The sequence below is a fragment of the Oncorhynchus mykiss genome, chromosome 17 (assembly GCF_013265735.2).
Source record: "Oncorhynchus mykiss isolate Arlee chromosome 17, USDA_OmykA_1.1, whole genome shotgun sequence".
NCBI lineage: Eukaryota > Metazoa > Chordata > Actinopteri > Salmoniformes > Salmonidae > Oncorhynchus > Oncorhynchus mykiss.
The window spans coordinates 21,977,384-22,000,187 of record NC_048581.1 but is presented as its reverse complement, the minus strand read 5'-3'; the positions used below and the strand labels follow the sequence as shown (position 1 = coordinate 22,000,187).

Below are 22,804 nucleotides of genomic sequence, written 5' to 3'. Positions count from 1 at the left end.
TTTCACTTGGACGTTTTTGATGTGTAAAATAAATGTGTTAAGAGATTAATCACAAAAGAGAATAGACCAGCATTGATGATGTTTTCATTTTAATTTACAATAATAAATATATTAAATCTGAGGCAAGGTTAATCTCACAATAGACTTGGATTGATGTGCACCAGGCGTACATTCAAAATATTTAGTAAAATATCATATTACAATGTATAACAATTGTGTACTAGTAGAAATAGAAATACAGATATGTTTTAGATTGATCCCACAGATAAAAACAATTAAATATAGCCCTATAGTACCGACAGGTACATAATGCCCTGCTAAACATTATGTACTAGTTGGATCGTGTACAGACATGATAGGAAATATAATATATATCATGACAACAGCAGTAGTTTCAGCGTTCTCCACACAATATCTACTGTAATCCCAGTTATTCAGACATACAGTACAATTGAATCCTCCCAAGTTCCCACAATCACTATTCGAAGAAATACCAGGCTCCCCTATCAACTTAGCTTCACTGTCATCACTGCCAGAGCCAGGCCAGACACATACTCGAATTAACCCAGTGTAATCACACTAATCGCATTAAAACAAGCTGCCTAATCAATACCCTGAACATCTGTTTATCAATCAACTGGTCAGCATAATGAGAGCCTTGACAGAAGAAGGAGGAGGAGGAGGGTAGACACAGATGTCTGCTTGGGGAAGCAGATTCTGAGGGGAGGCAGATCTGTGATGTGGATATCATCTGCATAGGAGCCACTTCAGAGTTATGTTCATTCAGGACGTGCAATGGAAAATCTTTTCAAACATTTTTTAACGGATAATAATATCAAGCAAAAATCTATATCGAGCATTGATTATCAACTATTGTAAATAGTATTAACATATGTATCTACTACTATAGATTGGATAAATTATTCATGTTGTCAGAAATATGTGATGTTTGACAGGAGATAGGAAACAAACAAATAACAAGATTCGTGAATCACTATGACTCAATGCTCATTGGAAATGCACACTCATTCCTTCAGACGTCAGAGATAAGAGCAGAACATTTAAAATAGCCTACATTGTACAACACACTGATTTTACAAGTTGTCTGTCAAGAGGGGGAGAGAGAGAGAGAGAGATATAGAGAGAGATGGAGAAAGGGGGAAGATAAGTGCAGTAGTACAAGCACTTCTATGTTCAAGTATGGTTTGTTAAAGAATGCTGGATCCAATTGTTATCAATAACAATTTCAATAAATACAAAGCCCCTTTGTATAGCAATACGTTACACCCTGCCGACATCTTGTGCCGTAGCATAGCACATTGGAATTAAACGTTTCAAGATGAGAACATTTTGAGATATAGACAGTATTCTTATTTGAAGGTTCTATAGAACTAGCATCTACCAGAGATTCATTTTGAGTCAGTGCTTGTCTGTGGTCCCTTCTCCTGGCTGGGTGTTGTGTCAGTTTGTGTGCCCTTGTTCAAACTAGCCTCCACCTCCTTTGTTTGTGCTTGGTCGTCCTGCTTAACAGTGGGTGTTTGTGTCTCCTCTTTGGGGCTTGGGTTCTCCGGTTTGGGTTCTTCTGTGTCTAGTTTGGGCCCTCTCTGGTCCACTTTGGGCCCGAGTTTCTCCGCTTCAGGCTCTGTCGTCGTATCCTGTTTTGGAGTAAACATCCATGCGAGGGCGGCGTTAGCAGTGCCGTCCCCACTCTGACGTGAGAAACACAGGAAGGTGGCCCAGACGAAGGCACAGCACCCTGCGAAGGTGGTCCGCATGTACAGAGGCACCATGGAAAAGTTCAGGAACTAGGAGAGAGGGGAAGGAAGAGATGAGGGGAGAGGAGGACGTGTGGGAGGTAGGTGAGAGAGCAAAGTCTTGTTCATTGTACATTTGTAAATGTTCATGGAATACAGTAAATATATTATGAAACCGTAATGATTGACATTGTTCAAGTTAGTAGTACTGGTTGGACAGGAAGTGTGTGTTCAAGGCTTTCATATTCTTTAAGATATGATTATACAAAGACAGTCATTTACCTGCATGAATGGCCAGAACATGAGTCCAGTCTGCAAGAGAAAAGCATAGCAACCATTACAAGATCAGACTTTGTCCATGTTTTTAGACTTTGGGCTGTTTTAGACAGCGCAAAGGCACTGCATCGTGTCACTACAGATCCAGGTTTGATCCCGGGCTGTGTCTCAGCTGGCCGTGACCGGGAGACCTATGAGGCGGTGCACAATTGGCCCAGTGTCGTCCGGGTTAGGGGGAGGGTTGGCGGCTGGGAAGTCCTTGTCCCATCGCGCTCTAGCGACTCCTTGTGGTGGGCCTTACGCATGCACACTGACTTTGGTTGCCAGCTGTACGGTGTTTCCTCCGACACATTGGTGTGGCTGGCTTCCGGGTTAAGAGAGCAGTGTGTCAAGAAACAGGTCGGCTTGGCGGAGTCGTGTTTCTTCCACATGTTTGGTGTGTCGACCGTCGCCTCTCCCGAGTCCGTATGGGAGTTGCAGCGATGGGACAAGACTGTAACTACCAATTGGATATCACGAAATTGGAGCGAAAAAAGGGTGAAAAGTACCTCCCCTCCCCACAAAAAAAGAATGAAAAAAAGAAGTGGGGCTGACTATATGTGATTAAGTGAAAATCTTACACGCAAAATGCGTTGTAGGCTACAGTCAAAGATGGCGGAAACAATTTTGACAGTTTGTGCAGGATTTTCTTTTGCATAGACTAGATATGTTTCTGCTTATAATTTTCGACATTTTGGTAGGCTATTTGTTAGTCAACTTGTCTATAATTAGATACATTCAGCTTCTCTTCTGTCATTATATGTTGCCCTAGAAGACTAAATAAATCCTTGCTCACCAGAATGTCATAAATCGATAGAATGAATGCTTCAATGTAGTTGACATCAGTAAATTTCTCTGTCATCTTCTTTCACGGAGCGAAGATGTTTAGGGACCGGGGATAAAACGCAATATGTCAACAAAAAAACTAAATGGGAAAGATTTTGTGCAAAATGTCCAAATGGAATCAGTTTGACTGGTTGTAAAGAAATAGAAAGCTGTGAAAATGACCCAACATGTTACTAATAAGATTCCAGTTAGGCTTGCATATTTTATGTGGTTGAAATACTAAGATTCTATGACACTGATAAAGATACCACCTCTACAGATGATATCTAACTGACCATTCTCATTCTCTCAAGATGCTGAAAAAAATGAATAATATTTCTCCACTCCTGTCCCCAAGTCAACATTTTGCCTACATGGTGTATTATTTTACTGCAAGAAAATATTATTCTGCAGTAGTTAATATTAAAGCTATGTGAGAGGTTATCAGTGATGTAAAGTACTTAAGTAAAAATACTTGAAAGTAGTACTTATATAGTTTTTTGGGGCATCTGTACTTTACTATTTATATTTTTGACTACTTTCACTTCTCTACATTCCTACAGAAAACAATGTACTTTTTCTCCATAAATTGTCCTTGACACTCAAAAGTACTCGTTACATTTTGAATGTTTAGCAGGACAGGAAAATGGTCAAATTCGCGCACTTATCAACAGAATAAGTCATGGTCATCCCTACTGCCTCTGATCTGGCGGACTCACTAAACACACATGCTTCATTTGTAAATGATGTTGGAATGTTGGAGTGTGCCTCTGGCTATCTATAAATAAATACAAAATAAGAAAATGGTGCTATCTGGTTTGCTTATTAAAAGGAATTTGAAATGATTTATAGTTTTATTTAAGTAACTACATTTACACTTTAGTATTTTCTAAACCAAACACTTTTAATCAAGTAGATCTTTACCCAAGTATGACAACTGGGTACTTTTTCAACCACTGGAGGTATAGACCTACAGTCAGACAGATTTTTTTAAACCTTTATTTAACCAGGCAAGTCAGTAGAGAACAAAATCTTATTTTCAATAATGGCCTCGGAACAGTGGGTAGAACGACAGATTCGGGGATTAGAGTTTGCAACCTTTCTAGTTACTAATCCAACGCTCTAACCACTAGGCTACCTGCCGCCCCGAGTTCAGGTTCCATTTAACCCATCTGAACAGTAGGCTATAGTTCCCTTGAACTTCCTTATTTAAAGTCCCCGTCTTGTGACTATCGAATTTGTATAGCGCCTCACAATCATCACGCATGACATAGTCGGTACAGCGGGTTATAAGTCAACCTGCGCATCGCTACTGAGTAGTGGCAGGGTTTTATTCCTAACCAACTGACCTGACCAGTAAAACAGGGCCCTATAACGGCAGGCATGATTGGAATTTCTCTTCAGACTATAGACTCACCTTATATGTATTCAGGAACTTCTCCCTCCAGTCCTGGAAAATGTCCTCGTTGCCCTCTAAGAAACTCACCCCTAGGGAGAACACAGCTCAGTGTGTTTAGTCAAATATCTATTAGCCTACATTTAGAGACAACAATTGACTTGAATGGCTACTTTATTTGGTTGAAACCAACATTAGTAGGTTTAAAATATCCGATGTGTCATTTATGGAGTTCACATCTGTTCAAGTCTTCCACGTGACCTCAGTTAGGCCTACATACAGACAGATAGAGTGAACTTTGTTCTCGATCGCTCTGACTAACCTGTGTAGAATACACTAGTGGCCAGAGGGGCGGCTGTGGTCTGGTCCAAGAAAAGTTTACGCACAACCATCCTGATCGAATTCCCGGGAAATCTGCGCTCCAAAAACCGCATCCAGAAGAAGTTAAAGTTGCCATGGAAACTGAAAGCGACCACTGCCACATTTCGTGTGTGCCTCCAGTCCATTTTTTCATTGCGCGAGAACAACTGGTGAACGATATCCCCACCGGCAAAAAGGCAACCGTAGAGGGTTACGTTGGTAAACCACGGAAACTTTTTGACGTGTTTTATGAATGCCTTTCTCATGTTGTCGACATCGGAATACAGAAGTTTGAATAGAATATGACAAATAAAACGAGGTCGATATCAAGCAGTTGATGGATGGGGGTCTTCGCCGTCTTCTGTCTGAAAAGCCCATTTGTTATCATCTCTCACTCACACATAGGCCTATCGCATTTCGAATGTAACATACATTTCAATTAAATTATATTTTGACAAAATATCAACGAATTTCACAAAATAAGCCTAGGCTAAATGAACGTAAAGCAAGAGCATAATACTTGCGGGAATCCAGCAGAGGGGTTTTGGGCCGTACTGAATTCTACATAGAATGGGAACGCCCCCCGTGACGTAAAATCAGAGCAGAAAGACGCCATATTCAGGAGGAGCTTATTGGCTCTCTATTACAGTCCAGCACACAGATCTCAAGCAGACGATCATTTAAAGATGATATCTTTATTAGACCATCAACCTTAATAATAGAACAGGATTTTTATCTTAAATGTTATAAAATGCACAAAACCCATAATGTGCACTGTGCAAAGCCAACTGAGTTTTTCAATGCTATACAACACCAGTCTCCACTGTAAAATGTGCAGAATAAAAATAGACAGCAGGAACTTCACGATTAAATAGTTACGAAAAACGGAAATATTCTGCATAAATGTGACTTTTTACTAATCTTTACTTTCATCTCCTTCTGTTCCCGAAACAGTCTTTCAAACTCAGCTTTCAGCTCGTACTGCTTCTGCACACCTCTGCTTTCAGCTCGTATTGCTTTTGCATGTCCACCTCTGCTTTCAGCTCATTTCGTTCCTGGTTCTGTTCAGGTCTGTTTTCAGCTCATGTAGTTCCTGGGGGGACACACAGACAACATACATGACTACAGAAAGTACTGTATTAATATAAATTAAGTTTATAATGGTACAGCCAGAATAGGACTGGCAACCATCTGAGTCTACATTTCTGCCCACTGTGCTTCTGCTTCTTTTGGTCACGAAGTGGACCAAAGCGCAGCGTGATGAGCCTACATTTTATTTTTAAATGAATGTCGCCAACAAAACAAGGCCATGACCCTTACAAGGGCTATAGTGCCACTAACAAAGATAACTTCCCACAATAACAAATGGGAAAAGGCTGCCTAAGTATGATTTCCAATCAGAGACAACAGTAGACAGCTGTCCCTGATTGAGAACCATACCCCGCCAAAACATATGTCTCAAAATAGAGACATAAAAAGCCTCTCTAAGGTCAGGGAGTAACATCTTTATTGTTTGCTCTTTGGGGTTTTAGACTGGGCATCTGTAAAGCACCGTGTGACTACTGCTGATGTAAAAAGGGCTTTATAAAGAAATAAAATATAAATAATTTGATCGATTGATTGCGGTACTCATCCATCATTATTGGGCTGTTTCAACAGAACAACGTTTGTATGCAGAGCTCAGGGAGTTGCCCGAAGCCACATTAATTTGGATTTATTGTAACGTTACCTCTGTATTTATCTAGTGTCATTAATTCATATGCACAGTTGGGGGGAGCAACCTGTAGCTTCCCCTCGCCTCTTCAATCCAGGTTTCCACATTGACCCCGCACTATGACCCCTAGACTCAGCCATGTTTTGACCCCCCACTCTGACCCCCAGACTCCACCATGTTTTGACCCCCCACTCTGACACCCAGACTTCGCCATGTTTTGACCCCCCACTATGACCCCCAGACTCCACCATGTTTTGACCCCCCACTATGACCCCCAGACTCCACCATGTTTTGACCCCCCACTATGACCCCTAGACTCAGCTGTTTCGACCCCCCCACTATGACCCCCAGACTCAGCCATGTTTCAATCTAATTTCACCCCCTTTATATCTTCTTACCAGTGGTTGCTGTTTATGGCCTGCTGTCAGCCTCTTCCTTGCGTGCCATGTTTCTTTATTTTGTCCTCATTACACCAGTGCCCTATAATCCTGTGCTCGATATTTCACCTTTCGATTCGTGCAGGTGCCAAAGATTTATTTGGGATTATCATACAGGTTTGAGCATGAATTTGAATAATAGTTTGACCAACAGAAGTTCAAGATCAAGAATGATGTTGCAGCGCAATGTGAGGTGCAAGCTGCGCATGTCTTCTGCTACATTTTTGGTTAGAGTATATTTAACAAAAAATCTGATTATGTATATCATTTTTTAAAACATATTGTCAGATGAGAAAAAAAGAAGAAACCCCGCATAATGCTCTTGCTTGTATCACTACTCTTTAATTAATAAGCTTTACATAACGGCCTCGCGGCCGACGTCAGAGCTTTTGTGAGTTATTTATTACCACCCTTATGTAGACATAGCTCCACCCACAACGCATCGAATGGGGTTGGGGGTCGATGGGAAAATAAGTAACTGTTACCAAATATAAGTGTGCATTTCATACGTATTCGAATAGAGGGTGTACATATAACATATAACACGTCTGTAACATATTGTCAGCGAATGTGTTAATTTAAACAATCATAATATGAAAACATTTAATTTAGAGGAAACATTCAAACAAAGACACATAGGCTTCTATACAAGCCTTTGTGTTTTTTTTTATATCAGAAATAAAAAAGAAAACATAGCTCAATAAATCATGTTAAACATGAATTAAATATAGAATAGAATGTTCAGTGCAAAAATCCCCTAGTTAGCTGGGTACCAGGGTGAGGTGCGCTGTAAAAGGTTGGTTTAGTGAGCGCCTCAGTGCAGACTTTTGAGTGATCAAGTATGAGAAAACTGTGGGTCAACAGAGGAAATTCTGTGGTGATACAGTTTTGAAATAAAGTACAATATGAAAACAGAACCGTTTTGAATTCATCCTTGTATCACAATCTATGACTTTTTGTTTTATTGCAACAGAGTATATGGCATCTCACATTTGTTTATTTAATTCACTGAAATATGTGCATTCGTGCTCAAGCCTACTGTGCTGTATGTTAAATGTGTCTCTGTGAAATCCTTGAACAGTGATCCTTTAAAAAGCGGAGAAGAATATGATTCATGTCTTCCGAAGTTCTCAAGTCTGCTATCATCCTTCTCTTCTGCGGCTGTCAGAGTAAATATATATCTACAGCTACTGGACAACCTGACACCAGATACACCAGATAATAGTATAGTAGGACTCAGATCAACACAATCCATCAGGTCACAAAGGATGCAGACATTCACCCCCACACAATAATAAAAACCTCTCAACAACAACCATAAGTTACACAGACAAAGACAGAGAGATTTGAGAGAGTCCAGTTGTGCTGATGATTATACAACGTTTGTATAAAACATTCGCCTGATGTTGCAAGAACGTTCCCAGAACGTTGCGCATACATTTTGTTGCAGCATGTTCAAAAAGCATTGCTGGTACATTGTGTTATTACATTACCAGGAAACATTACGAGAATGTTTGGGGAAAGGTTGGGGAAAGGTGGTTGTTACAGATGGTGTGCGTTTTTGTGAATGTTAGGAGAACGTCCTAATTTCGTATAAAAACCCTTTCTTATGTTCTGGGTATGTTCCCGGTTTGCTGGGCAGTCTGTCCTGTCTCTTCACTGGGGTCAGCCAGTCAAGTCAGGTGAACCATGAGAGTCCATACAGCACAGTCCATACACTACACACTGTAGCAATAGAAAAGTGTTGACATTCAAAAGTGTGTCACTGATCCTTATCAAATCTTTTAGATTTTGGAGAATCTAAGAAGAAGCCTGCTCGCTCTTCTCTCCTCTGGCTTTCATTTTCCTCGGCTTTGACTGCGATGGAAATATCCCTTGCTGCTGTGGCGGCTCCACGGACAGCATAACTCACAAGAACAGCCAAAATAATGCCTATAGGAATCCCAATACATGCGCCAAGTGTTCCATGTTCTGCACCTGCAACTGCTCCCATGAGTGCCCCCACTACAGCAGTCATAATCACTATTAGTGGTTTGACGTAGTGGCCCACCACAGACAAGGCCTCTTCCCTGTATCCTTGCTTGACGGCCTGTAGGTCCACCTTCTGATGGTCAGCCATTACCGACCCGTCCTGCTTCTCTGTGCTTACTTCAAAGAATAAACACACACACAGAGACAGTTCATGAATCAGATCACCGTTACAGATGTAGGATCTTAATTTGAGCCAGTTTGCTTCAGCAGGAAAATAAACCTGCAGCAATAGGAAATGTGAATTATTATGTGGATTATTTTTTAAGGACAGTTCTGTAGTGGTTGATACATTTTTCGTTAGGGCAAATCTAGTCTGAAATGTCAGAGTGGAAATTAACTTTAGAAGCAATTTTAAACTTATCATACTTACTACTGGGGGGAAGTAGTTGACTGCTACTTGTCCTCTTCATCAACCTTTCTTTAGGCTTCTCTTCTTCTCTATACTTCTTCAGCTCTTCTTCCTTTTCCCTCAACTCTGTTTTGTATTTCTGTTTCAGTCTGTCCTCTCGGTCTTCATACATCCTTCTCAGCTCGGTCACTTCCCTTGGCATGGTCTCCATCAGTTCATAGTATACTTGGGGGATTAAGAATTCTTCACAGTTTTCTGCTACCATGGTGTCTATCTTCATCAGGAGCTCAGAAATCTGGGGAAGAGAATTCCCACACTCAAGGAGATGGTGTCTGTCTCCACATTTCGCTAGAATACTTTTTGCTCTGTCGATCATCTGATTCTGTGCAATGGATGTGCATTTCTCCTCAGCCTCACTGACAAACAATACCATGGTAAACTTCCATGCCCTAACTGACAATAACTCCATGTGATACCGAATCGCCTTTCTTTCTGCGGAGGAGAGTGGGTCGCCTATGGGCACCACCAGAAGAAGAGCATGGGGTCCTGGAGGACATAGGGTCACACTATTCTTAATTTCTTGTTTGATATGTGTGGACGTGTATTTCACAGTGTCCCAGCCCGGGGTGTCCACCACGGTGACGGTCCTTCCAGCCACCTCACCCTGCTTCTTCACACACATGCCTCCTTCACTCCGGAAGTTCTCTCTGCCCAGGATGGTTTTGGCTACTGTACTCTTCCCAGCTCCTACTCTCCCAAGCAGCAGGAGTCTAAGATCGGACTGGGGAGGAGGACCCCCTGCATTAGAGGGTAATAATCAGACACAAGCTCAGCACATAGTCTTAACTTACACAATGTGTTTCAAAACACACGCTGTGGAAAGGAAGGAATTATCGAAAAGTAATAGGCTGAACTGGAATTTACTTACCATAAACATTTGGGGAGCGTTCACTCGCCATTGCACAGGTGAGTGACTTTGTTTTTATGTCGTCTCTCAGAGGTTACCTCTCACGCGCTGTTCTTTAGCTGCCTCGCATTGAAACACATTGACGCAGGTTAAATTAGATCACCATGGTTTATACACTTAAAGTGTCCCATACCATTCACAATCATACACAATTTATGGAATTTTACTATGCCTCTGTCATCATCCTCTTCCACGTTATAGACTAGCTTAGAATGAGTTACATAATGAATAAAGACAGCGATATGATTTCATTGTTCATAAACGTACAGTGTGTACGTACGAACAAGGAAGCGAAGGAACCAGTAACACAGGAATCCCAGGTGATAGTGATTACACATGCATCTTAAATCAACTGTGTCTGGTAAAATAATTATGTTTTACTTACATTTATATTATTTTGATAATTATCCGTTTCCAATAGCTAACAGCACAACATGGCAGAAGCAGACAGACGTGCACGTTAACACTTCCTGAAAAGTTAACAGGTGGTTTATGCTCTGTCAAAAGACACATGATGGACTTTAGTCTAGTAGCAGAGTAGGCGTGTACATAAAAATTACAGGCAACACTATATTATGTAAAATATAATGTAAGGACAAATAAAGCATTGTAAAGCTAAATTAAAGTGATGTTATCCATCTATGCCCCAAAAGGGGACAATAACATATAGGCCAACGTGAAATGTTTTTTTTTTTAATCAGAAAATAATTGTTAAAACAGTTAATAATAAGATTTATTTTGAAACAGTTGATAAAAAAATGGAAATAATGTGAATAATTGTGACATTTTGATACAAATGAATCATGTTGACATCATATTAGAATGAACGAACAGATGTAGACGAAACAGAAGATAAATTATTGCACGGCAACACTGCTACCTCTTCCTATTTTAGATGCAGTTACAGATCGAGTTATTTCCTGAGTGAGTACTCTGCCCACGTGATGTGGTTTTCCTCTGCAACATACAGAGCAAACCGGATAACACACACTTCCTCTACTGTTGAGATATGGTTCCAGGTCAATAGAGAACACCTAAGAGCTTTGACCTTGAGTTTCACGTATATGAAGAAGCAGAGCCAAATATAGACATATATTTCAAGGTAGAATAACTCAACTAATGACCCATTGAGTTTGTATGTAGGCCTATTCTTGACCTACAAAGGCTGATGCATTTGACTCATTTGAGAATTATGACAAGCGTTATCTAGAAAGTAATCTTTTTAAATCCGATTTTATATTCTATCAAATGTTTGAACATATTGTCAGCTAGTGTGTTAATATTAACAATCATAACATGAAAACATAACTTAGGCAGAACAGTAAAACAAAGACACATGAAGCATGTACTGTATCAGACTATGACAGACACAATTCCGCACCTGAGACAATACTTTTCACAATCCTCCATCGGTTTCTCCATTGCTGTTTTTATTTTACAGCCTGCAGAACTTGTTCTTCTCCCCTTTCCCACCTCCATCATCGCCCTCCATTGAGAGGGATTCTGGTTCCTGTGAACAAACAGAGCTCGGAAAAGGAGAAATTTTCACTAACAAATGTGTGCACAACATTTGAGAAATAAGCTTTTTGTGCGTGCGTATTAAAAATGTCAGGGATATTTATTTCAGCTCATGAAATATGGAACCAACACTTTACATGTTGCATTTCTATTTTTGTTCAGCGTAGTTGAAATTGTAATTTTGTTCAGACTATCACAGCTTTATCTATATACAGTATCTACTCAACAGCTCAATGACGTGGATGTCTCTCCATTCTGCCATTTATACACAAGACATACAACTTGTATCAATCACTCTTATGTTTCGATGTCTATCCCTGTGGGCCTATCTATCCATCTGTCTATATATGTGTGCATCATACTGTACTGGAGTCGGTGAAACTTGAGGTTTCGCTCACTTCTTCAGGAAGGCTTTCTCATGTGATTGACAGTGATGTAGTTTGGCAGTATGCCAAAGTATGCCTTGCTCCTGAAGAGTCAGGAACTCTCTGATGAGCTTTCTCTGTAAAACATCATTCGCTCTGGAACCAGTGAGCAGAGAGCTAACAGGCAATTCATTTGAACACATGGATGTAGCTGGCTACTGTAGCAGCATTAATTCAATACTAATCAAGGTAACACTACCCAAGAATACCCTTGGATGGATGAAGAATCATCCATATTTCATCCAAGGTGTAACCAGGAGACCAGTAAAAACAGTTACACAAGCTTTCTCGCCTGGCAATAACTGGGCTGAAAACGGCCCAATCACAAATAAGACCTATACATCGAGAAATACAAGCAACACAAGCGGTGTAAATAGCAGTCAATGTAAAATGTATTTGAAACTCAAAATTAGAGTCCACTAATTTACGCAATAATCGACATTGACCCGTTTGTGTTATGACATTACCACTAGATGGCGCGCGTTGACAATAAATAAAAATTCAGTGCTGAAGGACAGCGTTGTAATTTTCATCTCTTTCCGTCACAGTAGGCTATCCTGTGTAACAGACATAGAAAAACGCTACAAAATGTGAAATCTAATCAAAAATGAAAATGTCCACCAAAAAAACCCACATTAAAACACATTGGTTGGAAACATTCAGTTTATTCAATTTTCGTCCAATAGCTTCATTTCATACTAATGAAAACAAGTTGATTACGAAACCCAAGTGAATTAATTGTATGCAGGTATATTTATTTAAGGCTGGACAAACAATACTTGATAATCAATTGCAAAACAAATTGTCGTAAGCCTACATTGACAATCAGATGTTCAAATAAATTCTCTCCTGAATGTAGGCCAACCCCAAATAGGTTACATGTTCGTGATTAACAGTGATCAAATAAAACTATTTGCATGAACATTTACACGCTGTAACCACAGGATAAGGTACCTGCCTCCACAAACACTTTCTGCCTGCAACACCTGTCCCCACCACCACAATCCCCCTGTCGATCCCGGCCATCTCTCTTAACCCATCCCCGCCTCTCTCTTCGCTGCTCCAGCAGTGCCAGGCCAGTATCTTTATCTGTGTGGTTTGGGCCTGCCGGCATGCCATCCCGCTGGGGAAAGAGCAACTCCGCGAGCCACCAGATTTTTCGCAATCGGTGTGGCGTAACCAGCGGGGCCAGAACACTGGAGCTAATTTGACCCACTGGTAGCGCATTCCACAGGTGGCCGAGCGGACCAGCCAATCACGCAGAGTGCTGGCAACGTCTGCAGGAAGTTCACTCAAGTCCAAATCCTCTGCGTCGTTTTGTAGTTTTCGTTGGTAGCGCGCTGCACCCTCGGTCAGCTCTGGAGACGCGTCGAAGTTGAACCCCTCGATGGTGGTGTAGTTTGATAAAGCGGGAGGAGCGGGCGGGTCACCACGAGACGCATCGGTGTCGACCCTTTTTTCGGCTGGGCGTTCTATGGACATCCAGAACGGATCAAAAGACGATCCCAAAATACGCAGGAGCCGGTTGTGCCGCAGGTGTTTGGGTTTCGGAGCGTAATGGTAATCCTCCTCATTCATCGAGAGTGAATATGGCCGAATCAGCTGCGAGGAAGATACGAAACGACTTGATCTGGTCCGTAGAAAGGATACATCATCGAAATCTGTGTCCTTTTGGCCCATAGGGGTTTCACTGCGCACCTGCTCCTGGTTGGGAATCATTGAAGTTGCGCTGGTGAGAAAGACAACCAGATATGTCCAGCACAGTAAAACGCTCCTTAACCAATTTATCAATACATCCATTTTCCAAACAATGGATGTCTAAAGTGAAGTCAATCACAGTTGTAGTAGGCCTAGGGCATTGACTCAATAGGTACAAAGGACTGTCCCACTTCACTGGCTCCTCTCCACTAGCAAGTCTAATGTAGTTTCTCCTTCTTCCTCTCATAATACATGGTTGTTTTGGAGTCTTCACAAACCCATACAGTCAGTGTATCAGTGCACACATCCTTGAACAAGGACACAATAATACACAAATAGAGCTGATGTCAATAAAGTAGGATCTGGGAGGAGTCTCTCTTATCACCTGAACAACAGGGATTTTATCAGCTATGGCTGGAACAGGCGATACTGTCCACACCGTCTCTCTCTCTGGTATGATCACTCAGTCAAAGACCTCGTGCTGAAACACCACAGGCAGGAAAGGAGAGAGACAACGCTAGAGTGGGAATGGTTTGCAGTGGTGAGAAGCGTGGTGGAAAGGCGTGAGTTGTTGACCTTCATTTTATCACAACGGCCTTACAGTACTGGAAACAGTTGATAATTCCTCATACCATCCCATGTATGTAGCTCCAGTAGGCTACTAGGAACAGGAGGGAAACCCTGTGGTCAGGAGAGGTCATAATCACACAAGTTCCCGCTACGTCAAACATAACTAGTATCTGCAGCGTGTGGCTCACCCTGAGTCTCAGAGACTGAAACATAACAAACTGGCAGCCCAGACCAAATATGTTCGTCAGGACAAGAGCCCCTTTCATTTACGGTTACTGGAATCACCTCTTCATGGTCAAAGCCACAACAACAGGTTTCACTATAATAAATAATAATACTGTACTATCGTTTTCAAATATCAATATTTTATTTTCATTCATAATACTAGGCTTCATATATATATTATACAGTTCACAGTGCAGTATATGAACTATCAAACGTCAGAAGTAGAATTAAGTGTGAATCTCTATTAATATTGCTTTCTGCATTGATTCAACTGGTCTCAGTATTCAGGAAATCTACATAGTGTATATTTACAAGTCTGTGCCGAGTGTACAAAACATTAAGAACACCTGCTCTTTCCATGGGCTCTAAGCTATGATCCCTTATTGAGGTCACTTGTTAAATCCACTTTAAATCAGTGTAGATGAAGGGGAGGAGACAGGTTAAAGAAGGGTTTTTAAGCCTTGAGACAACTGAGACATGGATTGTGTTTGTGTGCCATTCAGAGGATGTATGGACAAGACACAATATTTAATTGCCTTTGAATGGGGTATGGTAGTAGGTGCCAGGCGCATCGGTTTGAGTATGTCAAGAACTGCAACACTGTTGGGTTTTTCATGCTCAACAGTTTCCTGTGTGTATCAATGGTCCACCACCCAACTTGACACAACTGTGGGAAGCATTGGAGTCAACATGGGTCAGCATCCCTGTTGAACGCTTTCAACACCTTGAAGAGTCCATGCCCATGTTTTGTACCCTCAGTGTATAGGCTTTTGAATGATGTGATACCAGAGTGGGGGCTCCCGAGTGGTGCAGCGGTCTAAGGCACTGCATCTCAGCACTAGAGGCGTCTCTAGACACCCTGGTTAGAATCCAGACTGTATCCGGGTTAGGCCGGTGTAGGCCGTCATTGAAAATAAGAATTTGTTCTTAACTGACTTGCCTAGCTAAATAAAGATTCAATAAAAAAAAATACCACCACGCAGTGTGTGTGTAACCAAGCACGCATACTCAGGTGATATATATATATATATACACATTGATAAGGTAAAGTGCCACCACAACATAACCGATTGTCATCATGTCCTAGACTTTAACTACAGCAACAGCACAAAGTGAAGACTGAAAAACATCTTCATTTTATAGTAGAAACACTATGATTAAAGAGGTAGCAAGGCACTGTGTGTATTCATCCTATGTGTTGGCTAGGACTACGTGTCCACCTGTGAGTCCACCTCTGCTGCGCGTGCGCTGTTCTCTCAGAGTGAGAAAAGCTGGTCATGGGAGCTCTCCTGTGGCCGGGCAGATTGTGGCGGGGGCCTGGACGAGACGGGGGGCAGGCTGTGTGTTGAGGGAATGTGGTCGGCCACCTTCGCCCTTTCCTCCAGAAACTTGTCAAACTCTGAGAGGGAGAAGGAGAGGGAGAGTTAATGGTGTGGGTATTTTGCAACACTGATTTCTACTGGCACAGGCTGAAATAGGATATTGGCAATGACGATGGTTAAAAAGGGAAGGAAAAAAAGACTTACCCTCACTGGTCAGCCCTTCCCTGTCCCCAGCCTCTGGTTGCTGTAACATGAAACAAGTACACATAGCAACCCATTCATGTTTGTTGAAACGTCAAGAAAACACACCACATTAAGAGGTCACCGTCTTACCGTTTCTGTGTCCGCAGACAGACATCTGTCAATGTCTCCCAGGGTGGAGTTCTTAGAGCCAGGCTTAGACGAAGGAATCTGAGGGGGAGGGAGAGAAACAGAACAAAAAGAAGGGTAGAAAGGAAAGAGGGAGGTTTGAGTCTTAGTAGAACGGCACAAGGCAGATGTTTCTAGCGGGGTCTAGTCCTCAGGGCGTCAGTGTGTGAATGCATGTTTTCATTCAAACCCATTTCTGCATCACCGCTAATAGAGTCGCTCCTGAACTGTTATATAACTGGGACTGTGTGTTGGACATTGGCTCATTGCTGTTGTCTGCATCGAAACAGTCCCTTCCGGAAAGTTACACCCTTATTGCTGGCAATAACAGTATGATTCAGAATGTAAATCAACAGTAAATTGAAGGCCTTTAAGTCAGTATTTTTAGATCCTACCCTGTGCTTTCCGTAAGATATGCTATGTTGACCGTAGATAATGAATGAGAAACATTACCGCTCCAGTGACCTGTAACCGGGTGTCCAGGGCTCCAGCCAGTCCTTCCACTGCTCCTGGGTCTTCGTACCGCATACTGGACACACACAAGACTACATCAGTGGAGGCTGCTGAGGGGAGGACGGCTTATAATAATGGCTGGAACGGAGCGAATGGAATGGCACCAAACACATGGAAACCATGGAAACCAAGCGTTTGTTGTGTTTGTTACCATTCCGCTCCAGTCATTCTCCCCAATTAAGGTGCCTACCAACCTCCTGTGGACTACATACCATAATATGTATAACAGTCGTCTTTGGTGTACATTTCTTCGGTGTGTTTTGATATTTGTATACTGATAGAACACTCTACATCGCCACAGTGACGGTGTCTCACCTCTTCCTCTGATCGGCCAGAGAGCTGCCCCTGGTCTGGGCAAACATGTCAAACTCATCCTCCTCTGGTGCACCTGACGCACAGAGACAGGCTGTGAGACAGACACCAACATCACCTTCTCTTATTCAATGACCACGGCCTCAGAGTAGGAGTGCTGATCTAGGGTCTGAGAGATTAAGACTAAGAAATGGAGTCCGACCGGCCTTGAGTTTTAATGCAAAACAGATGCTACTCACTGTGGTTGGCTGCCTGCCTCTGATTGGAGGGAGCGCTGAATGCGGGTTGGCTGGCGGCCGCGGAGGTGGTTGCTGGTTGGCTGAGGGACTGGGGCACAGGGCTGAGGTCAATGAGGTTGGCCCTGGCAGGAGTCTGCTATAGGGCAGAGGGAGAGGATACATTGGGTCGTGTTCAGGATGGTGCTGCGTATTGAACGTTGCAATTAAAGAGAGGTGAAATGACTGCTTACTGTACACGTCAGTGAGGCACGTCTGGTCAGCAGAATATATTTATGTCTGAACATTGTGCCCTACTGAACTAGATGTAAAACACAAAAACAAAAAGGTGAAAGATGACTGTACCTGCTCTGTAGCTGTTCTCTGGGCCTTATTGAGTCTGTCAAACCTAAACAACATGGGAGAAAAAGAGAAAGTACAGACTTCAGAACATGGACACTCTGTACTGTGTAATACATGTGCCTCATTTTCAATGTCTTTCTGACTGCAAGTAGCCGAGAATGTGTGTGTGTCAGCCCTAGGTTCAAATACTATTTAGGGTATTTCATTTATTTTCAAAGATATTTTGAAGTAAGTACCTGGATATTTGAAAAGACAAGTAGTTGAATATTGGAATGTACAGCGTTTGGAAATACACTTAGAAAGTATTGGCATGCATTTGAAAATACTAATATACAGTAGTTCTCTGACTCAAATACAATCCCATGCATTTAACACAGGTATTTGAAAATAGTATTCTACCTGTCGTAGCGGATGAAGGCATTGTGTAAGTCATCGTTGACGACCAGCAGCTCCTCTATGAGGCCCTCGTCCAGCAGCCTGGGGATCAGCTCCACCACACGGCTCTGCATCTCCCTGCACACCTGGTACAACTGCTGCTCACACAAACAGAGGGGGTTGGGCGGGAGGGGGGTTAGAGGGAGAAGAAGAGAGAGAGAGAGAAAAAGAGAGTGCAGCAGATTGGGGGAGTCAGAGGACATCCAGGATTCACTGCCTGATAACACTGAATTGGAATACATGACAGTGGCACATTTGAATACATGAAGGCAATAAACAGGGAAAGAGACCGCAAGAAGAAATGGAGCGAGAGGGAGTAGAGAGGCAGGGGAGGAAGAAAGACATGCAGACAGACCTGCAGTAGCTCCGAGTCCTCCTGCTGGCTCTGTCCAGGCGTCAACTGGTTCAACATCTCAGTCATCACAGTCAGGTTCCCCCTGACCAGAGCCAGGTCAACTCTCAGCTTCTGGGCCTGAAAGGTCATCAACAGTAGCATCCTTAGGCTCTTTGTCAATGCTCTCTCAAATGAGGCTTTGGGGAAAGACATGAGGAGAGGAGGCAAAGAATCATAGAGGCTACAGAGTCGTCGTCATTACCACTTTAACCACGATGGTACGTACAGACGTTTCCCCTCGGCACGTTTCACAACAATTTGAAGAGATAAGTCAATAGTGGTCTTAAACAGAACCAACACTTTAAACACAGTTAACCAATGTTTAACTGTAGCTAGTATTTACTCACACTGTGTGTACATGAGTATTACCACAATATCAAAAGGGTAATGCATTTATGATCTATTCAGTACCTGTTCAGGAGAGATGGCGATGGGTCCATCGCTGAGTTGTGGGGGCACGGCAGTCAGTGCAGCCTGGGTAGGGGACGAGGCAGCAGGGCCACGGGGAATCTGACTCTGAGGTGGTGGAGCTGGCACTGTAACAGAGGAGTCGTTCTCTGGAATGCTCTAGGAAACAACAGAAAGAGAGCCACGTAATAATAGAGCCATTAGCACATCATCTGATCCAAAACAGCACACATGTGGCTCATGCAGAAATGCAAACATCATGCTCCAACCAACTGAGCTATCGGAACCTCAGCATAGTAAAGAGTATGTTTTGTGGGAAGGCGGTGTGTGTGTGTAAGAGAAATAGTGATCTATCCAGAGATAACAGACATGGAAGGTCAAAGTTCACCATAGGATTACATAACAAATCACCAGTAAATTATAGCATCTCTATGAGCCTTACCCTGAGGGGGGTGTGGATGGGGGAGAGGGCGTCCAGGTCGGTCATAGGGAACTCCAGGCCCCGCCTCCTCAGATCCTCGTACACACAGACCACACCTCCCAGAGAGGGAGAGCTACGGAATGCATCGGCCCACGCCTGAGAGACAAACAGAGCGATAGAGACAAAGACAGACAGACAGAGAGTAGAATAGAATTTGAGAGGGGAGGAGCAAAAGAAGAGACTTCATGAATGAACAGAGAAAACATGCATTTGTCCACCATTAAGCTCAGAGTTTGTAATGAATGTTGTCATTCCAACCAATTTCTACATCATCTCTAATTGATAAATTACTTTACATGATGTACGAATGACCATAGACGATTGACGTGATAATTAAATCAAGGCATTAACCCCATCATAGCCTATAACAATTGACTCTACAGTCTTGCAATAGTGGGATCATGTCCAAGCTAAATCAACAGTCAATAAACAGCGGAGTTGTACAGTGCCTGTATATGATCCAAATGGATCGTCAGAAATGGCCCCCCTATTCACCAGAGCCCAAAACGTGGTGCACTATATACATATGGAAAAGGATGCCATTTCAGACTCTACCTGTGAGATGCAACCCACCTGTATGAGGCTCAGCACCCGGTCGTGCAGGGTGGTGGGAGGGTTGTTCTTGGGCAGGATGGCTCGGACCAGAACCCCCTCCACAAAGTCCTGGGACGCCACTAGAACATGGAACCGGTGGCCACAGTTCTTTACACATGCCTCCAGAACCTAAAGATAGATACAGGAGGAATGACTGAGAATACACACACTGCAAGGAACACACTGAGCAGCATGTACTGTATATAACCCCATTTAGTTCAGTCACTCCCTGAAGTCACTCGGTTCCTGTTTTCTTCAATCCCCAGTGAGAGACCCAGATGATTCAACATTCCCATCAAGAGAACTCCAATCCTCAGAAAATGGAATAGAAAGACCTGAAATAATACTCACTGTCAAAGCCAACATGATCTCCATGAAGCTCTTATTACCAACAATCCTCTTCTTTATGGCTCTGACTGCATCTTTGGGTCTAGGGAGGAAAACCACACATACGCACTTCCAGCATTAATTCCCAGAAAGACTGTATTTATTGTTATCATATTAACAGTATTGCTAACTGTTTGACATCGAAAATGACGCAGTACAAAACAGTCATCAATAAAAACACCATAGAAAACAAAATGGCCTATGTGACGCCATCCATAGTTACCCTTCGTCTGTCTCGTTGATGATATCACATATCTCCATGTTAAGGGCCCAGTCCTCTGCATGCAGCGAGGCGCTGGTGGCTCGTTCTGTCAACATCAACAGGAGATATTATACTCTTATTATGACTGTCTGAGACGATAAACAATATGACAATATACTCTTATTATGACTGTCTGAGACGACAAACAATATGATATTATACTCTTATTATGACTGTCTGAGGCAACAAAGAACATGGATGATTAATCATGCCTACTGTATGCAGATAGACACACAACATGGATGATTAATCATGCCTACTGTATGCAGATAGACACACAACATGGATGATTATGCAGATAGGCAGACTACAAAGTCACATTTTATACCCCAGCATTATTGATACTTATCAATACATATCAATATAGCTCGATATCAAGAGAACACATAGAATAGCATCTAGCCTATGAGTGACCGTAAACATAGGCCTACTGTAAAATCTATTCAGCAGGCATTGGCCTACGTGTGATTGTCATAAACAACTGAGGGTTGATTTTAATTGAATAATGATTCAGTTTAAAGTATTTACAATCCGGCAAATTATCTAAACTCAGCTAAATGGCATTTATTGAGGAATGTTTGTTCCCATTTCATCCTCTTTGCACTCCACTCTGTGGCCCCTTGAGTTGGTCATTGTAATTCTCTGCTAATCTCCCTCTTAATCTCTCATCCACACCTTCCCCAATTCAATTCAATTCAATTCAATTCAATTCAATTCAAGGGGCTTTATTGGCATGGGAAACACATGTTAACATTGCCAAAGCAAGCCTCTCTCTCTCTCTCTCTCTCTCTCACACTCACTCCCCCTATTTCATGTGACTGTCAGCTGCTTCTGTTCGCATTCCCTCCGGGGTAGTCTAAGCATATATGCCATGTGAGAGAGAGGGCGAAGTGAATGAAGGAAGAGGAGTTTGTGTGTGTGTGATGTCAGGAACTTAAGGTCACCAAGGATGTCAACACTTTCACTAGACTGGACAGTAGACATAACTTTCCATAGCTCATCTCCATCAAAACACCTGTGACCTAAAAACATGATCTGCATTTGATATAGACAGTTTGTTGATATCAATTACATAATCTGTTTATGTATGCCATAAAGACCCTTCAAGACATGATGTGGAAGTTGACCAACTTTGACTGCAATAATGCTATGCCAGTTAAGAAACCAGATATCTAGGATTTAAATTCTTTGGGCATAAATTGTGAAATGTTCATTGGTTATAGGCTGATAATAATTTCAGTCTTGAAATGGAGCCTATTTTAAACGGGTTGTGAGCCAAGGTTTTGAATAAGGAACTAAGCAACAAATTCTATGCCCCTAAACCCACCCATTGGCATCAGTGATTCGTCAATATTGCTGTCATGTCCCCACAAATTACGAATCACATGAGCGATAAGGGTACTTTAGACTGCTTCTAGTATTTTATTGGTTTGAGAACAGATCTTTCAAGGCAGATAACGGCCATAAACTCACATTAACGTTCGTATATAGTACTTGGCAAATAAAAGTAGCTGCAATTCCAACTTTTCTGTCTGAACCTCTATAACAAAACAGCCCTGTAACTTTCACAAAATGTATTAAACGTTTGAACATAAATAAATACCTAGCTGGATAGATACAATTTTCAAGTTTCTAAAGTTAAGTTGCGATGTCATTCAACGTTGCAGATCGAGCGACGCATAATTAGCTTGATGGCTCCGCTTTGAACATCTTTCTGCAATATTCCTCCCGACTTACCAATTCGTTGTCCAACAGGAGAAGAGAAGGGGCTTCCTATGAGAAACTCCATATTTTCCACAAAGTCGTAATTCCAAAACGGTACTTTTTTCACTCCCAATTCCCCGTTATTTCCCCGTTCGTAAGTAGACCTGTATGACGCTAGACACAATAAGGATTAGCCACGACAGTGGATTTTAGTGGCCTTCAAAATAAAGGTTCCCCATGGAAAGTCATGTAAACGGATTCAAACAATGTAATTATGCCATATTTGGACTAGATAATGCTAAACAAGGTTATAATGTTGTTACATAATTTAAAATGAAGTTAAATAATGCATTATTTGTGTCAATAAACATATAACGTATAAGTCCCGCTGTGGATGTATTAGACCACATAATTGCCTTTGGGGCATACTAATATGCACTGTACAGCCTAAACTAGAGATT

The 22,804-nt window shown here is 42.1% G+C and overlaps 4 protein-coding genes across 11 annotated transcripts; all 4 read right to left on the bottom strand.

The window, feature by feature from the left end:
* Window positions 1-72: 72 nt before the first annotated feature.
* On the bottom strand, window positions 73-5,194 carry LOC110493501 (mpv17-like protein). The gene is made up of 4 exons (XM_021567806.2): window positions 4,613-5,194; window positions 4,312-4,382; window positions 2,037-2,066; window positions 73-1,805 (listed from the first exon to the last, which is right to left on the bottom strand). The coding sequence occupies exons 1-4, from the start codon at window positions 4,914-4,916 to the stop codon at window positions 1,410-1,412; spliced, it is 801 nt and encodes a 266-aa protein (XP_021423481.1). The 5' UTR covers window positions 4,917-5,194; the 3' UTR covers window positions 73-1,409.
* Window positions 5,195-7,120: 1,926 nt separating this feature from the next.
* On the bottom strand, window positions 7,121-10,671 carry LOC110493503 (GTPase IMAP family member 4). Of its 2 annotated transcripts, none has more exons than XM_021567808.2 (4): window positions 10,534-10,670; window positions 10,110-10,207; window positions 9,203-9,979; window positions 7,121-8,949 (listed from the first exon to the last, which is right to left on the bottom strand). In XM_021567808.2, the coding sequence occupies exons 2-4, from the start codon at window positions 10,138-10,140 to the stop codon at window positions 8,564-8,566; spliced, it is 1,194 nt and encodes a 397-aa protein (XP_021423483.2). In that variant the 5' UTR covers window positions 10,141-10,207; window positions 10,534-10,670; the 3' UTR covers window positions 7,121-8,563. The 2 variants fall into 2 exon arrangements, with proteins under 2 accessions (XP_021423483.2, XP_021423486.2); XM_021567811.2 differs by having other exon boundaries at window positions 8,173-8,949; window positions 10,110-10,211; window positions 10,534-10,671.
* Window positions 10,672-12,702: 2,031 nt separating this feature from the next.
* Window positions 12,703-14,571, bottom strand: LOC118940361 (noggin-2-like). The gene has a single exon (XM_036949390.1). The coding sequence runs from the start codon at window positions 13,889-13,891 to the stop codon at window positions 13,001-13,003; it is 891 nt and encodes a 296-aa protein (XP_036805285.1). The 5' UTR covers window positions 13,892-14,571; the 3' UTR covers window positions 12,703-13,000.
* A 141-nt stretch (window positions 14,572-14,712) lies between these two features.
* On the bottom strand, window positions 14,713-22,546 carry LOC110493504 (target of Myb protein 1). 7 transcript variants are annotated; one of them, XM_036949386.1, is made up of 16 exons: window positions 22,377-22,546; window positions 20,601-20,685; window positions 20,342-20,420; window positions 19,970-20,119; window positions 19,358-19,492; window positions 18,919-19,074; window positions 18,469-18,585; window positions 18,078-18,211; window positions 17,682-17,724; window positions 17,423-17,475; window positions 17,340-17,392; window positions 17,104-17,194; window positions 16,729-16,804; window positions 16,240-16,317; window positions 16,111-16,150; window positions 14,713-15,983 (listed from the first exon to the last, which is right to left on the bottom strand). In XM_036949386.1, exons 1-16 carry the CDS (start codon window positions 22,426-22,428, stop codon window positions 15,841-15,843), a joined length of 1,485 nt encoding a protein of 494 aa, XP_036805281.1. In that variant the 5' UTR covers window positions 22,429-22,546; the 3' UTR covers window positions 14,713-15,840. The 7 variants fall into 7 exon arrangements, with proteins under 7 accessions (XP_036805281.1, XP_036805282.1, XP_036805283.1 ...); XM_036949387.1 differs by having other exon boundaries at window positions 17,423-17,472; XM_036949388.1 differs by having other exon boundaries at window positions 17,104-17,176; window positions 22,377-22,545.
* Window positions 22,547-22,804: the final 258 nt, after the last annotated feature.